The 23,005-nt window shown below is 39.9% G+C and overlaps 1 protein-coding gene across 6 annotated transcripts in view; it reads right to left on the reverse strand.

Moving 5' to 3' along the window:
* cadm1a (cell adhesion molecule 1a) overlaps positions 1 to 23,005 on the reverse strand; it is a 354,466-nt gene that overhangs the window by 62,116 nt on the left and 269,345 nt on the right. For all 6 annotated transcript variants that reach the window (XM_079834640.1, XM_079834641.1, XM_079834645.1 and 3 more), the window contains 4 exons: positions 15,533 to 15,685; positions 13,489 to 13,626; positions 6,664 to 6,822; positions 1,420 to 1,516 (listed from right to left, as the gene is read on the reverse strand). In XM_079834640.1, the coding sequence (XP_079690766.1) occupies positions 1,420 to 1,516; positions 6,664 to 6,822; positions 13,489 to 13,626; positions 15,533 to 15,685 (547 nt within the window). The remainder of the gene's footprint in view (positions 1 to 1,419; positions 1,517 to 6,663; positions 6,823 to 13,488; positions 13,627 to 15,532; positions 15,686 to 23,005) is intronic.

The raw sequence follows: 23,005 nt of genomic DNA on the forward strand, positions 1-23,005 counted from the left end.
CGTAGCATAAAGATGCAGACGTTCCTGATATGGAAAGGGAGAAATGACCTAGAAAAAGTGCCTTATTGGGAGGAAGGCATGGGGAAAAACACACAGTGGAGGGGCTGCAGAGAACCTGGCGTGAGGCGGAGAATACAAATGGGATGGCAAGCCAAGCCCTGCACTGTCTGACAGTAATGACTGCAGCCCCTCTCCAAGCTTTAATGAAAATGACTTCCAATTTTCTGCTCACTGTATTGATTGTATTTTCATCTTTATTAAATGAATTCGGGTGACGTCTCGTCTGCCCGCAGCATTTCAGTTTGGGTATGTTATGGGGCTTGTTGAATGTAAAACCACCAGAATGGCTTCCATTACATGTACTCTCATTGAACTAACATTGATAACTTACTTTAGGCTCATGGGCAGTGCCCCCCAAAAATATTTGAGAGAGAGAGAGAGAGAGAGAGAGAGAGAGAGAGAGAGAGAGAGAGAGAGAGAGAGAGATTGCTAAGAAAGCTTTTCTAAGAACTAACTTAATTTTGAAACTATATATCTATTGTTTTACAAATTTCTTTTTGTGAAATATTCAGCTTGGAAAGTATTTGTTTAATGTATGTACAATAAATGCCACTTAGTTTGATATACTGATATATGTGATGACATTCATAGAGTTGGATTAAGTGAGCAAATTTTGGGGCAACTGTATGCAAACTGACACAATCATGACCCAAATAAATAATTAATAGTGCTGGAAAAAATATGGCAATCTTTTCTTTTTAAAATTCAATCACTTTTATTATTTTTTGCGTTGAGACTACATGACTTTCTTCTTTTGGTCTTAATCGGATGTATAGAAATCCAAATTAAAATACGTTGGAAACGTACGTTTTTTTTAATCTAATATTGCCCATCCATGTATTGCCCATCCAAGTACTCAACTAAATTAAAATACAGTTATTAATTTCATGTTACATGCCAGAAAAAAAAATCAATAGTCAATATTTAGTAAAAAGCCAAAAAATGTATTGGTGCATGTGCACATGATGCAATTCAGTTCAGATTTTTTTTCAGCATTCTTCTCATTTTCATTGCGTAGGAAAGCTAAATGAAATCTCATACAACAAGGCTAAATAAGTTTTTTTGATTAAATAGCTCAAATGCAATTATAAAATATCCCAAAATATCATGGAATGCAGCTTGCTTAATCAGATCAGGACCAGAATTGTTGTATGATTAAGTGAATGCTTTAATTATTATAATTTTTTTTAAATTGTATTGATGGTGGTCACACGTTTCGCTATGGGTTTTGTTAGAGGACTGTTCTCCTCAGGGATGAGAGCCCCATGACACAAACTGATCCGGATCAGAACAAACCATTGAAACGTTGCCAACATACATAGTCAGAGAAAGAACATACAGCAGAGAGATGCATCTTACTCTGGTTTGCCTTTAGCCTGGCACGTCAGTTCCAGACTTTCGCCCTCTCTAATCGGGCCCGAAGGAAACTCCACCACGATCTTTACCTCAGGTTTATCTGTGGAAGAGAAAAATAAAGCACATCAGCGCCTTGTGCCCCCAGGCTGCATGAAACTTTAAACAGCCTTGGCTTTGTTCAATGCTTATTGGATTGTTCTCAGCCGTTTGAGTCGACTCTTCAGCATTACCATTGTTTGATGCAAAATGTGTGCATGATTTATCTATTAACCTTTAGAGTCATTTAAACATAATCGATACACCCTGATGTTTGCCGTGTATACAGTCAGAAGTCATGACATCACGAATGTCCATATTCATACTCGTTCCTCTTCTGCTCTCAGCATTGACCTTTCTGCTCTGTAAGTACTGCCCTTTCTCATATCTATTAAAACGACTGGCCGCTCAATGGTTCTATTCTCCGGTGACTGGCAGCAGGTAGCCTGCTGGCTTTTTGCACCTTGCGTCAGCCTTGCCTCTCAGCCGTAGCAGCTACATTTAGCATGAAATGTGCACTTCTCCTTGGCAAGTCTCAGTTCTTTTCCAATTCAGCTGGGATTAGACTTCCTGCTGTGTTTGTACAGTGCAGCAGGAGGGGTGACATTCAAACTGACGTCGGACACATAACTAACACTCTCTCACGTAGAAATACCCAGCACTGCATGTCTCAAATAACATCGAAGGGTAGAATCTGACATTCACATCCATGCGGGCCGGTCATTCACTCCACATTTGTGTCGAACAGTTACATAACCATATTATACCTGTGTGCCAATTTCTGATGTCTAATAAGATTTTTCGGTCTGTCTGGCAGTCTAATGACATGATGAAACTTAATGGCAAACAGCTTATATAAGGCATTTAGGACCCTTGGCATTTAATGGACTACACAAGGCTGTCGCGCTGCTGCTTTTGTAGAATGTGTCTAATATCAGGCAAATACTAAATAGGTTCCTGTTTGAGAGTGTTTCTACATACAAAGGCACGACAGGCAAAAACAGGAAATGGCAACCTTTGTGTTAAAGAGAGTGTAGCAAGAAAATAAAACATAAAAGTACTGAGAGGCAAGGAAGTGTTACTGGCCTTTCATTAAGCATAATGGATCCAAGGAACAGTAGGTGTGCCAAAATAAAAGAAGAAACCCAGCCAGGTCAGCTATTGCCAATAGTAATTCTATTATAAGAAAAACAGACCTATTAGTGACTATACCAGGACCATTTTGGACTGAACTTGAAATCAAAATTGACCCCATTTACTTTCTCGATGAATGTTCTTGGTTTTATTGTGAATGAATCTCATTCATCTCATGTCACAAAAACAAACTTGTATGACTTTCTTCTTTTTATCCATACAATGACAGTCAGTGGAGTCCAAAACAACAGTCAATTGGACCCCACTGACTTTCATTGTATGGACAAAAACAAAGAAATATTCTTAAAAATGAACATGAATAATGACAGATTTTTCATTTTTGAGTGAACTATCCCTTTAAAAGTTCCCAAGATTCATAGAATGCCATGGTGTGCTTGCCAAGTCCACCCCGGTTATGTAAGTGGGCTCCACAGGAGATGCGTACTCAGAGGTTCCTGCTGCTTCCTTGGAGGTATTCATCCTCTCAAACTGACAGGTTGTAATGGCTGAGCTATGCCTTTCCAGTCCTATGCTCCATTCCAGCGCTGGCTGGAATCCAGCCCTGTAGTTTCTCAAAGGAACCGAAATCTAATATTCTCCCAGTAATGGAGCTTGAAGTGGCGTTCCACAGATGGTTATGCGACAGCGCTGTGTGTACGTTCCACGGACGTGGGGGAGACATTAGAGCTGCTCCCACGTGCAACTTTAATGACATCATTGCACTCACTTTGGCAAGCAATGTGGGTCAAACAGTAGACATGCACTGATCTAAAACAGTGGGTTTGTAATGTAAATAGTCCAGAGTCATTAGTATGCGTAAATCAGGATAAGCAACAGACCTTGCGTTGGAGGCAGGTCATGCATAAGGGCCAAGGAATTTACAAAAAATCCACACAGAGAGATGCTGAGTGTCCCTGTGGACTCTAAGGGTAAAAGATTATTTCTCTGAAACCGTCAAAGTCGCCCACAATAACCCCCCGATTCCACTCTTTCAATTTCACCGCCTCTTACGGCACTTTGAATGGACTCGATCCTGAGTGAATGGTGACTTCACTTTGACCCACAGATTTCACACTATCTTGGATTTTTTTAAAGTGCACAAGGGGAAAAAAGCGTCAATGTCCTGACAAGATTTATCACATTATTACGGGGCTGATGTTTCAACTGGCTTTTTGGCAATTGCTAAATTTGTTGAGTGCTTTGTCCACTTGATGCTTTCCTGTTTGACCTCTTCTATCAACAAAAAGTGATCTGTTGGCCTTCTATCTTTCCAAATTACACCCTGTCAGAGCTAACATTTCTGTGTCCATGATGGACAGCCTGGTCTGAAGTGAGAGAGAGTGAAAAAGAGTGGTCCGCTCAGAAGTTCTGTAAGAGGAATATCCACCTGTTTGTCTCAGCTCTATGGAGACTCCTTCCATTTCTCCCCTTGTCATCTTCAAACTCTTCGCATGAAAGGCTCTGAGTGAAAGTTTCTTGCTTTGAAGCTTCCTCTGCATTAGTTCCTTTCCAAAGCTCTCTCTCTCTCTCCTGGGCACACAAGCATTAAATCCACGGAAAGCAGCGCCACCGGCCTCCGGTTTCTTACTAGCTGGTGTGCCGGACAGAAAAGGTCACTCTAATTCTAATAACACAATTATTGACAGAAGATATTGTTGTCATTTCTTACCACCGCCACCACGGAGCGTTTAATTTCCCTCAAGCTGCTGAACTGCACAAACTGTTTGCATGGTGTAGATATCAATATTTCTGGCTTATTTAATATCCACAGCAATGTTTTTCTATTTTCAATTGTAAAAATGAACTCCATTAAGGCTGCCTTCACTCAATGATTTTTAACATTGATTGTTTTCCCAGTTTCAGCAGCACAATTTGAAAGAAGAGTGAGTCAGACAGACAATGACTCTTGCACCAGCTCTCCCCAGAGCATGACAAAGGCTGCCCGTGAGCACGAAATCCAGTTAAATAGCATAGACAAAATGGTTTTACATTTTTCTGCTGTAAGTTGGGTACCAGATTTTTTTAGAGATGTGTTGTCTTTGACAGATAAAGGTCAGGAAAGGCAGCCTTTCCAGTGATCTTCTAAACCCCAAGGCAGGCAAGAATAACCTCAAGAAAAATATGCTTGAGGACCTAAACATCTTTAAAAATTGTATCTGTATCTGAGGATAAAGACTCTCATGGCTCTCATCTAATCAGAGGCAGGATCTCTGTGTCACGACTGAATTACCAAAGCACAATCTTTCATCACAGGCCAAGTGACATGGCTGGACTAATGTCTGCTCTCATAAGGGAAAGGATAGGCCTGACTGATTTCTAACACAAGGACAAAGATAACAAAAATAATAATAATGAAAAAAATCCAAGAGAGAGAGAGAGAGAGAGAGAGAGAGAGAGAGAGAGAGAGAGAGAGAGAGAGAGAGAGAGAGAGAGAGAGAGAGGGAACACCGTTATCTAGTCAAAACTATTACATTAAATATATTTAAATTAATAATAATGTTACCATAACACTAATTCAACAATACTAATTCTATATCAATATATTTAAAATGCTGTCATGCTGTCCTCAGCTCACATTGTACTCAAAAAACATAAAATAACTGCCAAAACAGCATGGCATGGACTCTACAAGACCCCAGAAGGTGTCCTGTGGTATCTGACACCAAGACATTAGCAGCAGATCCTTCAAGTCCTTCAAGGTTGTGAGGTGGACTTGAACTGGAGGTTGTTTGAACTTGTTGGTTAAGCACATTCCATAGATGCTCAATTGGATTGAGATATAGGGAATTTGGAGAATTTGAACTCCTCATCATGTTCCTCAAACCTTTCCTAAACAATGTTTGCAGTGTGCATTATCCTGGTGAAAGAGGCCACTGCCACCAGGGAACGCCATTATCATGAAGGGGTTTACCTGGCCTACAACAATATTTAGGTACTTGGCATGTGTCAAATTTACATCTACATAAATGGCAGGACCTAGGGTTTCCCAGCAGAACATTGCCCAGAGCATCACACTCTTACCACCAGCTTGCCATTGACCCATAGCGCATCCTGGTGCCATCACTTTCACAGGTAAACGGCGCACACATACATGGCCATCCACGTGATATAAAAGAAAAAGGGACTCATCGGACCAGGCGACCTTCTTCCACTGCTCCAAGGTCTAGTTCCGACCCTCACGTGCCAATTGTAGGCACTTTAGATGATGGATGGGTCATCACAGGCACTCTGATTGGTCTGTGGCTACGCAGCCCCATCAAAGCAGAGTGCGATGCACTGTGTTGTGAGTGTGACACATTCCTCCCATAACCATCATTAAAGTTTTGTGTGACTTGTGCTACAGTAGACCTTCAGTCGGTTCAGACCTACCCGGGATAGCCTTCTTTGCCCACTGTTGGTAAATTCTCACCACTGTTGACCAGAACCAACCCACAAGCCTTGCCGTTTCTTAGATACTCTGATCCAGTCGCCTTGCCATAACAATTAGTCCCTTGTCAAAGCTGCTCAGCTCCTCAAATCCAGATATTCAGATACCCCAGCCCATTTCTCCCGCATTCAACACGCTGATTACGAGAACTGATTGTTTGCTTACCATCTAATCTACCCAAACCTTAAAATGTGGCTTTGTGGATATTTGCTTCACCTGTGATGGTCATTATGTTTTGGCTTATCAGTGTATAATTTAAAATATATTTAAATTACTAATATTTAATATTCTACTAAGCAAATTAAAGTACACAGAAGCAGCCGGATCATTTCCATAATGACCAACACAATCTACCAAAAGCAGCGCAAATTAGAGTCTGATTTAAGACATGCTTTTTTGGGCGGTAAATAATGGTGCAAACACCAGCAAATTGACTAGTGCAACCCTTAGTAAATCTCTTTGCATAATTTAAATTCCCCTACAAATGCATATGCAATAAGGTCAGCCGCAAAAAGAACTGCGTCCTCGCCTTTTCAGCGCTAATTTTTCACAGTGTGTCTTTAGTTAATCCTGACAGCAGTTTTTTAAAAGAGTGGTGCACTGGCGCAAGCTGTTATTAAATCTGGCCCTTAAAGTGTCGGCTCACTCACATTGTACTTCTAGGTACTTCTGCGCCTGAAAGTCCTTGACCGCTGGATGGTCGACAATGCAAACCACGGGAACCCCATCATCCTCTCTCGTGACGGTAAACCTCAGCCAGCTTGTCACAGTGAACATCTTGTCGTACGTGGCCTCCACTTTAGACTTGCCTGTGAGAAACAGAAACCAATGAGAGACAGAATTCAAAATTAATCACTTTCATTATCATCTCTATTAAGCAACCACAGGTGGCTAAATGTATTGAAGGCCACAGTATATGCTACATCCTGTGAGCCACATAACAAAGCAGATCCCCTAACGTCTTGCACATATGTGACATATGGCGGCTCACTGTAGCTTATCAATGACATGTGTACTGTAAACGGGCCCCTGCAGCAGCACCTGAAATGTGACCATATGGGAGGGGCCATGTGGTTGAAAATCAGCCCTAAACCGCTTCCTGTCGAGGCTTGTTATGCAGCTGTCACTCATTGGCAACTGTGTGGGCTGTGATGGTGTGTTTGTGCTTTATGAAGTGAGATATAATGGCTGTAGTGGACGCATCTGACCCGCAGCCCTCCTTCAGCAGCATCAAGTGGGCATGAAGAACACAAAAGACTCGAAGTCATTGTGCGGCTCCAGACAATAGCCTCGCAGCACCGCACAGACCTCCATCACTCAATTACTGCTCTGGCCTTGTGGAGAGAAACAGGCGTGGGAGGAAAGAGAGAAAGGAGAAGAGAAGGGGTGAGCGAGAAGGCAAGAGAGAGAGGGAACTATTGTCCTGTTTGTGTTTTTGTAAAGAAAAAAATTCCACTTGACCATTAAAAAATGAATTAGATGTGGGAGTGACAGACTAAAAGAAATACGAAAAGGTGAGTTTGACGGAGGGTAAACAAATGGCGCTTTATTATAGGTGAAATGTGTTGTTTATGTGCCACTAGTGGCACCAAACAGAAAAGCAAATATTATGACCCTTTTCCTTCAGCAGATAGCCTTGTTGGACCCCACTGACTTTCATTATATGGATAAAAACAGTTAATTCTTCAAAATATCTTCTTTTGCTTGGGAAGTTTTGGAACAACATGGCGAAAAAAACACAAACTACTGCTCAAATGTTTGTGGTCGGTGTGATTTGTTTCATGTTTTTGAAAGAGGTCTTTTATGCTTTTTGTTCTTTGAACAAAATACAGTAAAAAAACATTGATATTTGTTGATACTTCATCCGGTCATGCGTATGTGGGGTAACGCAGCACTGTTTTATCATATTAGATAAATTTGAGATATTAGATACACATATTAAAGCTTTGGTGTTTCAATGGTCTCTACAAAATAAAGAAAACGAGGGTATGGTGTCATTGATAGGTGACGCGCTGACATGGTCCTGGTAAAAGTCGCTTATTTCTCTGGATTTAAACATTGTTGGATAATGTAAGTGCACAAGTCAACATAATATATAGCATTGTTCTAGTGTTTTTGGGATATTTTAATAAAAAAATATTACATATTGTGCCTTTAAGAAACAGCTCTCATTACCAATGCTGAAAGCAGTTGTGCTGGTTAATACTTTTGTGGAAACTGATGTGTTTGATGAATAGAAAGTAAAAAAAAAACTAAAACTAAAAATCTTTTTTTAGGTTTTTTAGGTTATTACTGCCACTTTTGACCAAATTAATGTTGTCCTTTCTCTGTATTAATTTCTTTCAGAAAAAAATACATAAATAAAGTGGTAAGGTATTTTAACACTTGCTTGGTCCATGATTGCCATTTACGTGTGGTTTCTGTCTTTCTTTTGCCATTTATGTGTAGATAACATATATCTTTTGACCGTGTTATAAATGTTATCAATAACCCACAATGCTAATTTTACAATAAATCATAGAAATGCCCAGCAATGTCACTGCAGTGTGGAAATCTGGACATCTCAATATTCAAGATTTTTTTCCCCCCCCTTGAGCATTCATTTTCCCTGCATTCAGCATTATCAGCAATGAATGGATAGTCAGACAATCATATCTCAAATAAGAGAAGACACAGAGCTCATTGAGAGCCCAGAAGCACGCCTGTATTCTGCCTCACAATGCCACAGTCACTGCTGATAAAGAGATAATCACAGGTCAATCACTGTCATTCAGGCATTTCTTCATTTCAATAACATCTCCCTTTTTGAAATGCAAAGGAACTCTGATTAGTCCCGATCTGCAGCGATACAGTGGGCTGAATATCAAAAAGAGATCCTGTTCCCCATTGAATTCACCATTTCATCACTTTTTTTTTTTTTTTTTTGCTCTATAATTTGCCCTCCCCTTCTTTTCCCATTATTCAACACCTTCCATTGGAAAGTCACTCGCTCGAAGAGGGCAGTCTGGAGATCTGGGGCCAAACGAGTATTTAGCAAACTTCCTTAAAGCCATTAAAAATTTAGAATCGAGCCATTGTGTTTCAGCTGAGCTTAGTTGGCTAATTGAAATGAGATTATATTTTTAAGCAATGACACAATGAGCAAGCCGACGTCGTCTGACAGGAGGAAATTAACAACTTATTGTTTCTCGATGTTCATTCAGCTAGTCTTATGAGACAGGTGTGTATAAACAATGGAGCAGGATGTAAAACAGAAGTACTAAACACGGCACAAAACACGGATAAGACTGGGAAGGTTGTGTTTGCGTGAGCGAGAGGGAGAATGAGGCGGTACATCATGGGGGCGGCTGAGTTTACATTCCGGGGCTGTATGGGTGTAACCTTTAAATGATATTTAAAAAAGCCTGATTATCCTAGAGGTAATTAGGCTGAATGATGAGGACATTTAATTAAAAATAAATCCGAAAAGGCGCAGAGGCCAAAAGCAATTTCCAGCCAGTGAGAGCCAGCGTTGTACTGCCTGTCAGGAAAGGAGTCCCTCGGTTTCTTCAATCGCTTTCACCTCCTCCATTCAAACCATTTCGCTATACAAGAACAGAATATTCATGTCCTGCTGTCCATCTCACTGAGGCGAACTCGTTCTTCTTTAGCGCTTCATTTGTCCAACTGTCCAATAATATATTGATGTTACAGAAAAACAAAACACCCACTGACAAATGAACAGAAAAATGCTTTGTAATAGCTGCTGAAACTCCCAGCGGAGAGAAACGGAGACCCCTGACTGAGCTTATCGCTAATTACCAAAAGAAAACATCCGTCCAGGGCTACAATTTAGCCGTCTCATTTTGGGTAGCTGTTATTAGGACAGCTTATATGCAGTAATTTGTACATAATAATACACAAATTGCCTGTGTCTAGACGACTGCGGGTCAAAGGGTATGGCCTCTCACTAACCCTTACGGAGCAATATGGAAAATGAGCCGAGCTTCTGTGAGAAGCGTTCAGGTAAACAGATGTTGAAAAGGAGCTGGTGAGTTTATAATTATGACTGTTGTCAAAATTAGCTATCTGTTTTCAAAAGACATTCAAAGATCAAGAAACTTTGGACTAAAGTATGTGGGAAGGGGGTATGCCAGGGTTTGCTTGGGTTTTTTTTATAACTAAAAAAAAAAATTATATTTTGGCCAATGTAATGGCCCTTTCACACCAAATGTGTAATGAATTAGCCTAAAGCTGAAATAAAATGCAAATCCACACCTGTCCAGCAGAGGGCGCATCTCAAACAAACCTTTCAGCTGTGCTGCCATTCTGGATTGCAAAAGAATAGGATGCAGAAGAAGAAAATTCAACACTCTTACTTCAGCAATAAAACCACGTGATGTTTATATAAAGCCATTTTTTGCTCATTAGTGTGTTTGAATGAAGGTCAGCAGCAAAGACATTGATTAATAAAGTGAGATTAAATGCATAAAGTAGATTTGTGCAATTTAACATTGAATTATTGCAGGTTTGTGATTTATTTTTGCATTTCACTGTTTTTATTCATTTTGAGGAATACGGAATATTTTTGTGCAAGTGTGATGAGTAAATGCATGCTCACATTTAGTCTACAACTACAATAACCACTATGTTTACACAGCGCACATAACGCCTCTGCCACTTACTCCCATCGGGACTGGAGAGGTGTAAGTCTATAAATGGGAAAACAAAGTAACTTGCATTACTTAAAAAAAGTAATGCAAGTTTTGTTGTAAAGGACATAAATTGTGTTACTAGTTATGCATTACGCTCAACACTTAGTAGGTTGTGCTGCTTAATATTTTCATGGAACTATGATGGTCATGAATCGTTGAAGAACACCCTAGTGAAAAATAAATATGCCAAAATGTATTTGAAATACATTTATTTAATACTAAGTATACTACAAATACATTTACATACTTATGTACTTAATAAATACCCTGCAATTGTACTTTTGATATACTAAATTGGTATACTTAAAGTCTGCTTAAAAAAAAAAAAAAAAAAAAAATTGTACTTAATGTTCTGAGGTCCAGTATAATTTAGGGACACTTTAAATATCTTGCATTTAAAGGTGCAGTGTAGTGCAGTGTGCAGTGCAGCATCTAGCGGTGAGGTTGTGAATTGACCTATCGGTAAGCCCCCCCCTTGAACGCAGATGAGCCAATTGCAGTTGAGTATCAGTTGCGCTGGGACCGGAACTCGGACATCTTTATCCGAAGGAAAATCCGAAGCTCTCATCGATTTGATGGTGTTTATGCTACAAAAATGCTAAAATGTCGTGCCTGAGGTACTGTAACACCGATTCCAGGTATCCTGAGAGGATTTTCTGTTTGTCATACTCTCGTTAAGTTACGATTAAAGTCCCTGCTAACATACAAACCGAAATAACTAACTGTTCTCATGTCATGTAACACTGTAGGTCAAAAACACGAAGGTCTACATTTCAGTGCCTCTCCATATTAAACTGGTTATATGTAAATTAATTTAATTTTAGATATGTTTAAGGTCTACATTATCTGTCTTACTTAGGAGGACTCCTATTTTGATGGGTATTATAGTCTGCGGGTAAGTTAGTGAAAGGGAGAGATCGCACGCAGTTTATCGGAGTTGTTTTGCAGATACAAAGTTTACCAGTTATTAACTGCACCCTCGAAAAGGCATACGGTCTGTGTGTATGTTTGTTTACTGTTAGTTGTATGAGTGTTTTTGTGTAATTTGCTGTGTTAATGGTAATGCAACAGAGTGAGATAGTTTGTGAATGAGACGTTAATGCGCACTTCTTATGCTCTGTTTGTTCAGCTCTTATGATGATTTTTTGAGTGAAAAAGGACATAATAAACTTCATTAACCATCAGTAAAGTTTGGCCATCTTTCAGACGGGCTCCGCTACATTCTGTGTCCAAAAACATCTTGGGATAAGGTTTTCACACTGACAGCTGTCATTGTAAGATATAGCAACTCCGTTTGTTTGTCCGAGTTAGCAACAGTAACTAAGGGGGGCGGGGCTTACCGATAGGTCAATTGCATCCCCCCCTCCCTTTCGGAGCACTGATAGTTGGAGTGCTGGTTCGGAGCCAAAGCCTAGTTTCAAATCAGTTCTTTGTCTTTTGACACCCAAAGCACTAGCTCTGAACCAGTAAAAGTGGTTCTTAAGTAGCACCAAAACATTGCTGGTCTATAAGTAAGAACTGCTTGAGTCAGGGGCTGGGGGCAGGGTTACCATGACCAACAAGACAAACACAAACTTGTGACCGCCATTTTTGAAATAGCAGCTAATTGAGCTAATAGCTGCTCGATTGTAATCTCTATCTATACAAATTACGGCGAGTTGCACGAATGCGTTGGATTCGCTGTGTTTTGATGCCGATGTAGGATCGTGAAGCCATGTGCATCAATAGTAATGCAACGTTTGCCATTGTTGATGGAAGGCTTGTTCGAGATGCATCGGGGCTCTGCAGACCGAATGACATCAAAGTACGAGAGCATACGACTCTTCATGCTTTTGAATTGCTCTTGCTGTATTTTGATATCATACGCTGATTGGTCTGCGCAGCACCGATGCATCTCAAACAAGCCTGGTGTGTTTGTGTTTACACAGGACAAAAATGTCGTCATCTGTTTAGGGCTACTGTAGAAACATGACAGTGCAAAATGGAAAGTTCACTGTAAGGGGACCCGTGGTGTATGGAGAAGGAAATGGCTCGTTCTAAGGTAATAAAAACATAACGGTACATTATGTAAGGTCTTTATACACCACTGAAAACATAGTTATGTATATTATATTGCATTTCTGTCAATAGATCCTCATAAATACTACACACTGAACCTTTAAAGACTGACATTATACAGAGATCATACTATCCTTAATAATAGTGCCATTAAAACACATTTTAGGCACATTTTAGTCGTAATATTAAGAAATGTGCATTGTACAATAAAGAAGTACTCAAAATAAAAAAATATTATAATATTTAAATCAGTAAGTCTCAAGCGATATGTCAGTAAATATGTTAATGGTTTGTAGTACATGTTTACTTAGTATAAAATAAATATATTTTAAATACATTTCACTAGGGTAGAAAGTTCAAGACAGCGTTTATTTAAAATGGAAATCATTGTAAATGTCTTTACTGTCACTTTTTTTAAAACAATTTAATGTGTCCTTGCCGAATAAAATCAATTTCGTAAAAAAATATTAATGAACACAAACTTTTGAACAGTAGTGTACATTAACAAATTATCTGCTAAGCATTACATAAATGTAACAATTTGTGTTGCTAGTATTAATGAATGTTCTTACATGGTGTTTTTAATTAAAGTATCACTTTTCAATATATAAATTATCAGTGGAAAGTGCACCAGCGAAAAACTTGCACTGTGGTTTGTAAAGTGGAGAGAAAACCTGGTAAACACCTGGTTCATTTGTGCGTACACAATGTGACTTGACCCACCCTTCAGCTCTTTTTCTCCTTTCATCCATCTGATCGTGGCGGCGGGTTTGCTGCCCATGGAGGTGCAGGTTATCTCCGTCTCGTTGCCCTCGCTGACGATGTCCTCACGGGACTCTATGATTGGGTTTCCTGGTGGGACTGAGAGAGGACAGACAGATTTTACAAGGCTGTCTGTAAATCAAGCACCACTACAGTCACATTCAGCCCAGGGTGCATTGGGAGCCAATACAGGCACTAACACTGAGGGATTGACACATCATAGAAAATGAAAGGGTGAGTGTATTCATTCTCTTTTACAAATGACATAAAGGAAGGTACCTAAACAAAGTGCATACTGTGATGAATCAGGATGACTACAACGTGGGTAGTGATGGAACATCTTGTGCAACAGAAAGCAACACAGCCAGTTGACTAGAATAAATCTACTAGAACATTCTACACTGACCTGGATAATTGGGAATGCTCACAGGCATAATATAACAAGGATACACCCTTTTTTCAAGTACTGCAACACTGTGTTCTAACCAGACATGACGCAACACAGCAGTCCGATGTATCTTTTCCATGTTAATCAGAGTTAATTCACCTTAGATCTTAAAAAAAAGAAGAATGTTCAAACCTTGAACTCATTGTAAACAAACCATTTAAAATTCAAAGATTGTTTCAGTAACTTAAGTATTTATTTTTATTAGAGGGATAGTTCGACCAAAAATGCAGACGTTGGCACCCATTGACTACCATTGTATCCCCAGCAGAACAAAGAAATTTATACAGGTTTGGAACAACTTGAGGGTGACTAAATGATGAGAGAGTTTTTGGGTGATCTATCCCTTTAATGTTAAACTGATTTAATATTTATTCATTTTATTGCAAGTGCAAAGTGCATACGCTCTTCTGTTTGGCTGTGATATTCGATTGATTTCATCGCGTAAGCATCTGGTGTGGACAGACAAATTGCTTGTTGCTGGAATCAGTTTATCAATTATATTGGCGCTCAGTTGGATATGCTGTGATAACAGCGTTTTCAAAAAAGCATGCTCGTATTCAGTGGTCCTTACTTCCAGAATGGTCACTACGTCTAAAATGCTTACCTGAAAAGGTCACATTTATCCTAAAACCTTCGAGCTATCTGACATAAATGTGAATGTTTTTTGGACAGGGTAATTCAGTAGCAGAGGTTTCTTGTACCCCCTGAGCAGCAGGGTTCCATTCAAGCATTCAGCTTGGGCGTCTGAAGCTCTGGAACCAGCCACTCAACAGTATTCAGCAAGCTCTCTACAATCCCGCTCCCTCAATATCCACCCCACACTAAACTCTGCTCTCAAAATGGAATAATCGCTTTTAAGTGCAGGTGATTTTTCCATGCAGTTATGTCAAGACGCAGAACGTAGCAAAGTGTTCGCATGTACACAAAGACACACACAAACACATAAACAATAATTCCACTGAATGGCCCCAACATGCAGCTGAGTCCTCAAAAGAAACAAGCAGGTGAAGTGTTTGTTGAGATTTTAGAGAGCTTTCAGGAGCCCCTCCAAACAGCAGTGAACGTGTGTGTGCGCACATGTCGGGCACTGGCTCCATTCTGAAATATGAATGACTCGACGTTCAGGATCTGGCTTGGCCGCGTCTCAGGCCTTCTGTTCGGTGAAGATGAATGGCTATATCTTGATTCTACACTGCTGCAGCATCTCATAAAAGCTGCTCAGCTCTAGTGATTGATCATAAAAGGATTCCTCAGGAAACAAAGCAGCCCTGCATGTTTGTATCTGTGGGTGTTTGTTGATGCGGCAAGTGCCTTAAGGGAAATCTGATGGTCAAAACAAAAGGTTCAGTTTGTCTAGTCCAGTGGTTCTCAACCTTGGGGAGATTAGATAGATATATTGATAGATTGATAGAATGATTGATTGATAGACAGATAGACAGACAGAGAGATAGACAGACAGACGGATAAATGGATAGACAGATAGGTAGATAGATATACAGACAGACAGACAGACAGACAGATAGATAGACAGATAGGTAGATGATAGAGTGTTCATACTTAGCACAGTGATGTCGGCGTAGGCTTCCTGTGGGGGGTCTGTATAGAGCTGGCACACGTATCTTCCCTCGTCTGAGAGAGACACGTTGGATAACGACACACGCAGCTCGTTGTCTGAGAAATTGACCAGCTGGAATCGAGCATCTTTCAGGGCTGGAGGGTCGATAGAGAAAGACAGCACATGTTAGAATGAAAAGTCACATCTTCACACTCCACTTCCATTGCAAGCAACAATAGAAACATGTAGGAGATAATTAGCAGTATTTTTCCCATTTGAAGTCTAGATTGTTTCCACTGAGGCAAATAAAGGCAGCCATATGCTTCTTTTAAGCTATTGCTTATGAATGACACCAGGAGAGTGTAGCAAACATGCAGGCTACAATATATTCTTCAGATTACATAAAAGGTGCTTCGTGGGAATAACCAAAGTGATTGAGATTGCTTCACACTCAGAAACATGGGCATCTATTTCTAGCATCATCTGACCTGAGCATTGTATCACTGGGGTTTGAAATAGGGACAGTATCCATGGGACATGCCATGCTAGACCACTGTGACATCTAAGTGCCTTTTCATTTTAACACCTAAGAGAAAAAAAATGTCTTGCTTTGTGGTGAGCATGTACTGTACATTACGTGAGTGTTTCATGAGCACTTTTGTCTCTGTGGACTTTTAGCAAGTAAATTCCATTAACTCATTTTGTCAACCAACAATGTCCAGAGGATACATGCAAATTGTGTAATTGGTTTAATAATTCTGTGGTGGAAATGGCATTTTTGGATTAAAATGGACTTCTTCAGTGTTGATAGGGCAAATTTCATAGGTAGCAATTACGTATCCTAAATACAGTCATTTAACTATTTTCACACTTTTTGCATTGATTTTTATTGGCACCGTAAACCTTACCTCAGTAACTAAGTAAACAAGGCACTTTCGGCATCATGGCCACTCTGACTAGTTGACTCCTTTCTATCATGGGCAGCATTAAGTTTTTCAGAAATCTGAGCTACAGTAGCTCTTCTGTGTGATCGGACCAGATGGGTAAACCTTCCCCACATTCATCAATGTGCATTGACCCTGACGCCAGTTCACCAGTTGTCCTTCCTTGCACTACTTTTGGTTGGTACTAAGTCATACTGGGAAAACACCGCATGACTTGCCATTTTGGCGATGCTCTGACACATTTGCCTAGTCAAGTAATATATGGCCCTAGCTTGTCAAAGTCACTCTGTTTTAGCTTGCCCATTATTCATGCTTCGAAACCAATGGCGAAGCTACGGGTGGGCCCAGATGGGCATGGGCCCACCAATTTTGAATTATGGCTCACCCAATCAAAAGTTGGTCATTTTCCAATTAGATGTATGAAATAATTTAATAAACAATAGTAATTATAATAAATGTCTAATTATAAATGTATTTATTTAGTTAAAAGAAGGATTAGATACAAGATCCATGGTAAAATGCAGTTTCCTAGTTTTCCCTCTTCCTATAGGTGCATTTCATCCACTTTTCGTTATTTCTGATAGTCCCGTCCACAATGTTATCTTTACCACGCAAGGTTGTAAAACTTGTAATAGAAAGAGTTGCTCCTTTGTGGAGTTGAATTTCAAAATGGCACAGCAAATATCAATCAGTTAATACTTTAAAAAGCCTAAATTGGATATAATTGGACTGCTGCAAGAAACAAAGTCTAGCAATGAATCTGGCCAATTCTTTTAACGTGAACTGAGAGAGACACTTTATTATGATGAGTTTATCTCTGTTTTTAAGCAGAAGTTCTGTCGTCTCAGACTAATATTGCAGGAGGACATGTACAAACATTTTGTCAATGTATATATACTGTATAAACTATGTTTATAGATTTTACAGTGAATGACAAACACAATAAAAGAGTCATTTTAAAGCGTTTATTATGCACTGTAAAAAATGAAATGATCAATAAGTCACGGTAACACATATTTTTACATTACTTAAACTCATAAAAATAATTAAAGTGGAATTGTTTTACAGAGTAGTTTTTTAGAAACTTTGAATTAGACTCTTTTCATAATATTTTTTCAAGGTAACCTGGCGAGCAGTTTTCATACTGTACGCTTTGCCCACTCTGTTTTATGAAGGCATCGCCCCTGCTTCCAATACATGAAATTCAAGAGCTGACTGGTGACTTGCTGCCTAATATATTCCACCCCTTGACAGGGGCCATTGTAATAATATAATCCGTGTTATTCAATGTGACTTTCACATAGTATATATAAAAAAACACCTGTATTCTTGTATTAAATATGGCAGACACTTCCTCATTTTAAAGCAGATCCAGTTTCAACGCGACTGAGAATCGCACGCCGATTCTGACTTACGGTTCTTTCTCCTAATTACGCGGAGGAACTGAATTCTTTCGTCCCAGAATAATGAGGAGTCCATTAGGGCTGTGTGGGAGGCTGAGCGTGAAAAGTAAATGGTGCAGAGAGAGAGAGAGAGAGAGAGAGAGAGAGAGAGAGAGAGAGAGAGAGAGATGAGATAAGATGAGATGAAAGGCTACCGGCAACCCCCACTCGCGGATAAATTCCAGGCCGATCGACAGACCATTTACGACACAGAGAGCACTCGCGCATGCGTTTGTTCTTGTCCGCAACAGCCGAGTTCAAAGGAGCACAAAAAGAAGACCATGAATAAATAAATAAAGAAATAAATAAAAGGGGAAATAAATAAAGAAATAATCGGGCATCATTAGAGATTTTTGAGGCGATGGGATCATGAAAGCAGGCCCTGATGGCGCGGGGTGTTGATTGTTCTTGGATCCAGCTGGTTAGCCATGCTCTTTCGCTTTCATTCAAAAGAAAAAAAATATCCAGAGAGATACAGAGAGAGAGAGAGAGAGCAGGAAACCAAAAATCATATTGCTCTACAAGAGCAGCAGTCTCTATGTGTACACCGCAAAAAGGAAAAAGATCTTTACCATTCTCTATTACGAACAGCTTTCTTATACTTGCATTTCCACGCTCAAGCCGAATGTGCCACAGCCATCCACAGCGTGGGAGATGCCGAGCTCCCTCTCTCAGTCCATTTCTCTCACAGATCACCGCGCACGCACGTGGAGGACCCTGGAAGACCCTGCTGCCAAGGCAACGCATTTCTCACCTTTGATCATGATGTCAGGGCAGCGTAAGCTCAGAGCGAAAAAACAAATAAATAAAACATTTCGCACATGTAGCTTTTACATCTATATTTCACTGAACACAAGTGTGTGCGCAGTTTATTCAGGTACATGTCTGAGCTTGGGAGTAATAAAGCCCCACGCTTCCCAAATGAAATGCGCGGACCATCAGCAGCGCTATGATCTCTAGCAGCCATTGTGGTGGTCTTTGTTTTGAAAAACCAAGCAGCGCGCCTTTCATCTAGCAGCCGCGTAATGTGCGACTAATTAGAGCGGCCAGCTTGAAAGCGGGAATGTGGCTGTCAAGGGGAGGGCAGGCAGAAGCCAATGATTTAATTCAATTTATTGATTGGGGAAATGTGAGGATTAAAACAAACCGATAAGGAGCAAGAAGCCAAACCGGTTAATAATCTATTGTGACTGTGCGTCAGGTGGAGAGACAGCAATAATTAGAGCATTATGAAAACATGAATAAGTGTGGTGTCAGCTCTAATTGGGAAAAGAGAGGGCAAGAAACTAGGGAGCCCATATCAGTGAGGCGAATAAAACCGGGTAAGCTTTGGAGGTAAAGAAACACCCCTTCATTCCAAAGAAAAAGAATTGAGAAAAGGCAGATGTAACAGACTGATCACAATCAATTTCACTGTTATGTGGGTCATTGAAAAGTGCCTATAACAAAAGCCCTATTCGGACGGGATTAGTTTAACATGTGGAGGTGGGGGTAATTGTAATTATTACCAGAGGTTCTCTGTGATTTTAGTCCCGTCCGAATGTGCCATCTCGGTAATCATTACGGACAATGTCAGTAAAGATTACGGAGACTTTTACCTTCTGTAAAAAGGTCCGGAAAAATGACCTCGGGTAATACTAATCCCGTTCGAATAGACCCGCTGTAAAATGTAGTGCAAAAAATGTACGGTAAAATTCCGTCATTTACTGTTTAAAAGTAGTTTTTGGCGCGTTTTGCAAGCATGGAGCCGCTTCAAACAGCACTCGGTTGCATTGTAGGTGGTGGGACAACTCTGTGGCAAACCTCCAGTATTTTCCGCATACCATTTAAACCAAAAAGAAGATTGAAAGCACTTATTAGAGGCACAACACTTCTTTTAGCATTACATTAGAATATTTTTTAATATTCATATAATATAAAAATGTTATCTAAGATTTTTTTAATATTCCGAGATTAAACACAGCGTTTCCTCCCTGCTCCAGTTTCGCGTTTTTCTTGTTGGCGTGTTTGCTCACGTGATAACAGGAATCAACGTCATACGACAAGGAGGTTACTGTGGTGCGTAAAGCGAGTTACCCCTCCCACTTCCGCTAGTTTTACTGAGATGTCTTATCCCGTGCGAATTGGCCATTAACATTACAGACGTCCTGAGGTAAAATGACTTTACCCCCACCTCCCCATGTTAAACTAATCCCGTCCGAATAGGGCTAAAGAGGGGGGAACGACTTCTTTTAAATGTTAAAAATAAACGCAATAATCCAACAAAAAAAAAAAAGTCAATTAATGTCATGTGGTGTAACCAAGTATTATTATGTAATTGGATTTCAATGAGGAAAAATAGAAGTACCAATTAGGAAGTAAAAAGTCTTTCATGACAGGAGGTTGAAGGGGAGAGATCAGTGACACCAGTTGAAAAAGAACGGTGTTTGGATAATGTGCACCAATTATTCATTCCCAATAAGACCAGGAAAAATGGTAAACCGGGTCAATTTTGATTTCATGTTAACTTTAAATGAGAAAAGTATTAAGTGCACAAACAGGCAGTTGTAAAAATAATGTGCCTTCAGGACATCCAGACAAAATTTACATACTCGCTCTAGTTTATTTTTCGGAAAAGAGGAGGATGAACAAAGTCGAAACCTTGAGAAAAAAAAAATCTGCGCTTTGTGGCCTAAATAATAACAGCATGTCTGACTGCGTACATGCCCTTTGCTGCTTGCTGTAGCATTTTCGGACACAGCGCCGGACATGGTGACAGCAAGAGCTTGCGGGGCCCCAGGAGGTTGTCCCACCGCTGTGAGAGGGAACATTTCTGTCGGCCAGCTACATCCAGCGCGCTGTGGGAGCGGTGGAGAATGAAGCTCAGCGTGGTTTCCAGTCCCTTCTGAGGGCATGCTGCCCAGTAAACCAGCTTCTCTGCCTGACAAAACCCTTTAAAGCTTATCACCCTGAAAAAAGCATGGACAAATGCTTTTGCACTCCGTGTTCCTTTTTTGCTTTTTGAAACTGTCTTTCATTTGCTGGGGATTTTTACAAGGCTTTAACCTGTATTATGTTCTCAGACTTTCATTTGGGCAGAGGGCGTTGGGGAACGGTGATGCTGGTCTCTGCTTGTCGTTTTAATTCTCGTCACAATGAGTGTGTCGTAACATATGAGGGCAGGCATATATAAAACGGGCTGCCATACAGGAATCTGAAAGGCTCAGGAAGTAAAAAAAAGGGGAAAAGATTACATGCAACAAGGACAAAAAGACAAAGCGAAATAACACTGTCCCAGCTTTGTGTCCTCTCAGCATGGCACATTTCAGAGAAAATAGAAGACTTTTAATATCATGGTATCCCACATGCACTGCTACATAGCGAATTCTGTGAATAAACCTGAAATCTGTCCTACCTTATCCCAAAAGATGACATAAAGACACATACTTGTCATTGGAGACATGGCCACGTTCCCCAATGCATCAAACTCAATGGAGTGGAGTCAGATATAGTTGTAATGCCACATTTATAGATCAAACTATTAGAACTTTAAGCCCATTTGACACTGACCTTTTGGAGCATGGCCAATGAACGCTGAACAATTTGTATGATGCATAGAATCTCTGTCTGTGCAATAACGGGTCCTCACTAATGTAAATCGCCCTTCTATGACACTATCTGATACATCTTTCACATGGAGGTCAAAGCAGTGCATTGTGCTTACGTCGAAGCCCTGATGTGAGTCATGTGAAATAGACTTTGCTGAATAAATATAATACATAAATGTTGCTTTCTGCTCGCACTAGGTGGGGGGTGTAAGAGGTGTGTAAAGAGGAGGAGGTGCTTTAGAAACTCCTCAGTGGTTAACGCCTCCTGCTGAACTAGTGCTGAAGACTGCCAAAGATTCTTACAGTTTCCATTTTTATCTTCACATTCCCTTCACCTAGTGAGAAGCCAAAAGCTCCAAAGAGCCTTTACATTCCAACTTGCTACCACCTTAGGAATATAAAATGTCTAAATTTAGTCTAAATTTGAATGTCCATTTTCTACGTTTCGTGGTTGGAATACAATATTTGGAGGTCCGTATACCCTCTACCTCAGTTTTTGCTACATATGATTGTCAACCTTTATTTAATAAAATTAGATATTTTTGAGGCGAGAGGCTTCCAAAAACTAGCAAATAAGTTTCAGATTATATTCAGTTTATTTCATATATGGAACTTTAGGTTTCACTTTAATTTGAAGGTCCCTTTAACACATTTTGTTGACTTATAAGTAACATTGTACCTACATGTCTACTAACTCTCATTAGAGTGTTAGGAGTGTATTAAGTAGACTGGTAGGATTGGGGTTAGAATGAGTTGACATGTACTTGTAAAGTTACTTATAGTCAGTTGAATGTCTGTTGGAGGAGCATCACAACAAATAATTAGCAGATAAGAAGACCGTTTACTAATACTCTAATGATAGTTAGTTAACATGTAGTTGCAAAGTTATTTATAGTTAAGCATCTATATATAGGAAGATGGTGCCCTCTGATTACTTATGAATGGGAGAAAGTGCAGCACCCAATATGGCGAATAAGCCCCACCTTCTAAATGAAAGAGCCAATCGTTTATTAGTAAAGTCATCGCGTCACTGCAAAGTTGCTATAGCCACAAGCAGTGTTCTGATACGTCCGATTAGGATTGCACAAAAATGTATGAGACAGTTAGATTGTCAGATTTCATTGGTGATTTCAAATATGAAATTTAATCATACGCTTGGTGAACAGTTTTGGAGAATTTGATGTTTCCCTATTCAAAGAGATAGGAGCTGCACTTGCATTTCAAAAGATGGCCACCGAGTGAAATGACTTGTCTTAAAGGGACTTTGCTTATAGTCAACAGAATGTTATTGAATGAAATGTCGACCCAGGATGAGGTATAGGACTGTGAAGCTTTGGGGTGTTGATGGACTCGATCTACTCCATCTGTGTTTTGATCCTCGCTCTGAATCCCATCTGGATGTAGTCTTTGACAAAAACATCGAAACAGCTTTTCGCTCAAAATGTTGCTTTTTTAATGAAACTTACCCACATTCAAGTGTTGATAAAAAAGAATACATGAAG

The sequence above is a fragment of the Gobio gobio genome (assembly GCF_949357685.1).
Source record: "Gobio gobio genome assembly, chromosome: 14".
NCBI lineage: Eukaryota > Metazoa > Chordata > Actinopteri > Cypriniformes > Gobionidae > Gobio > Gobio gobio.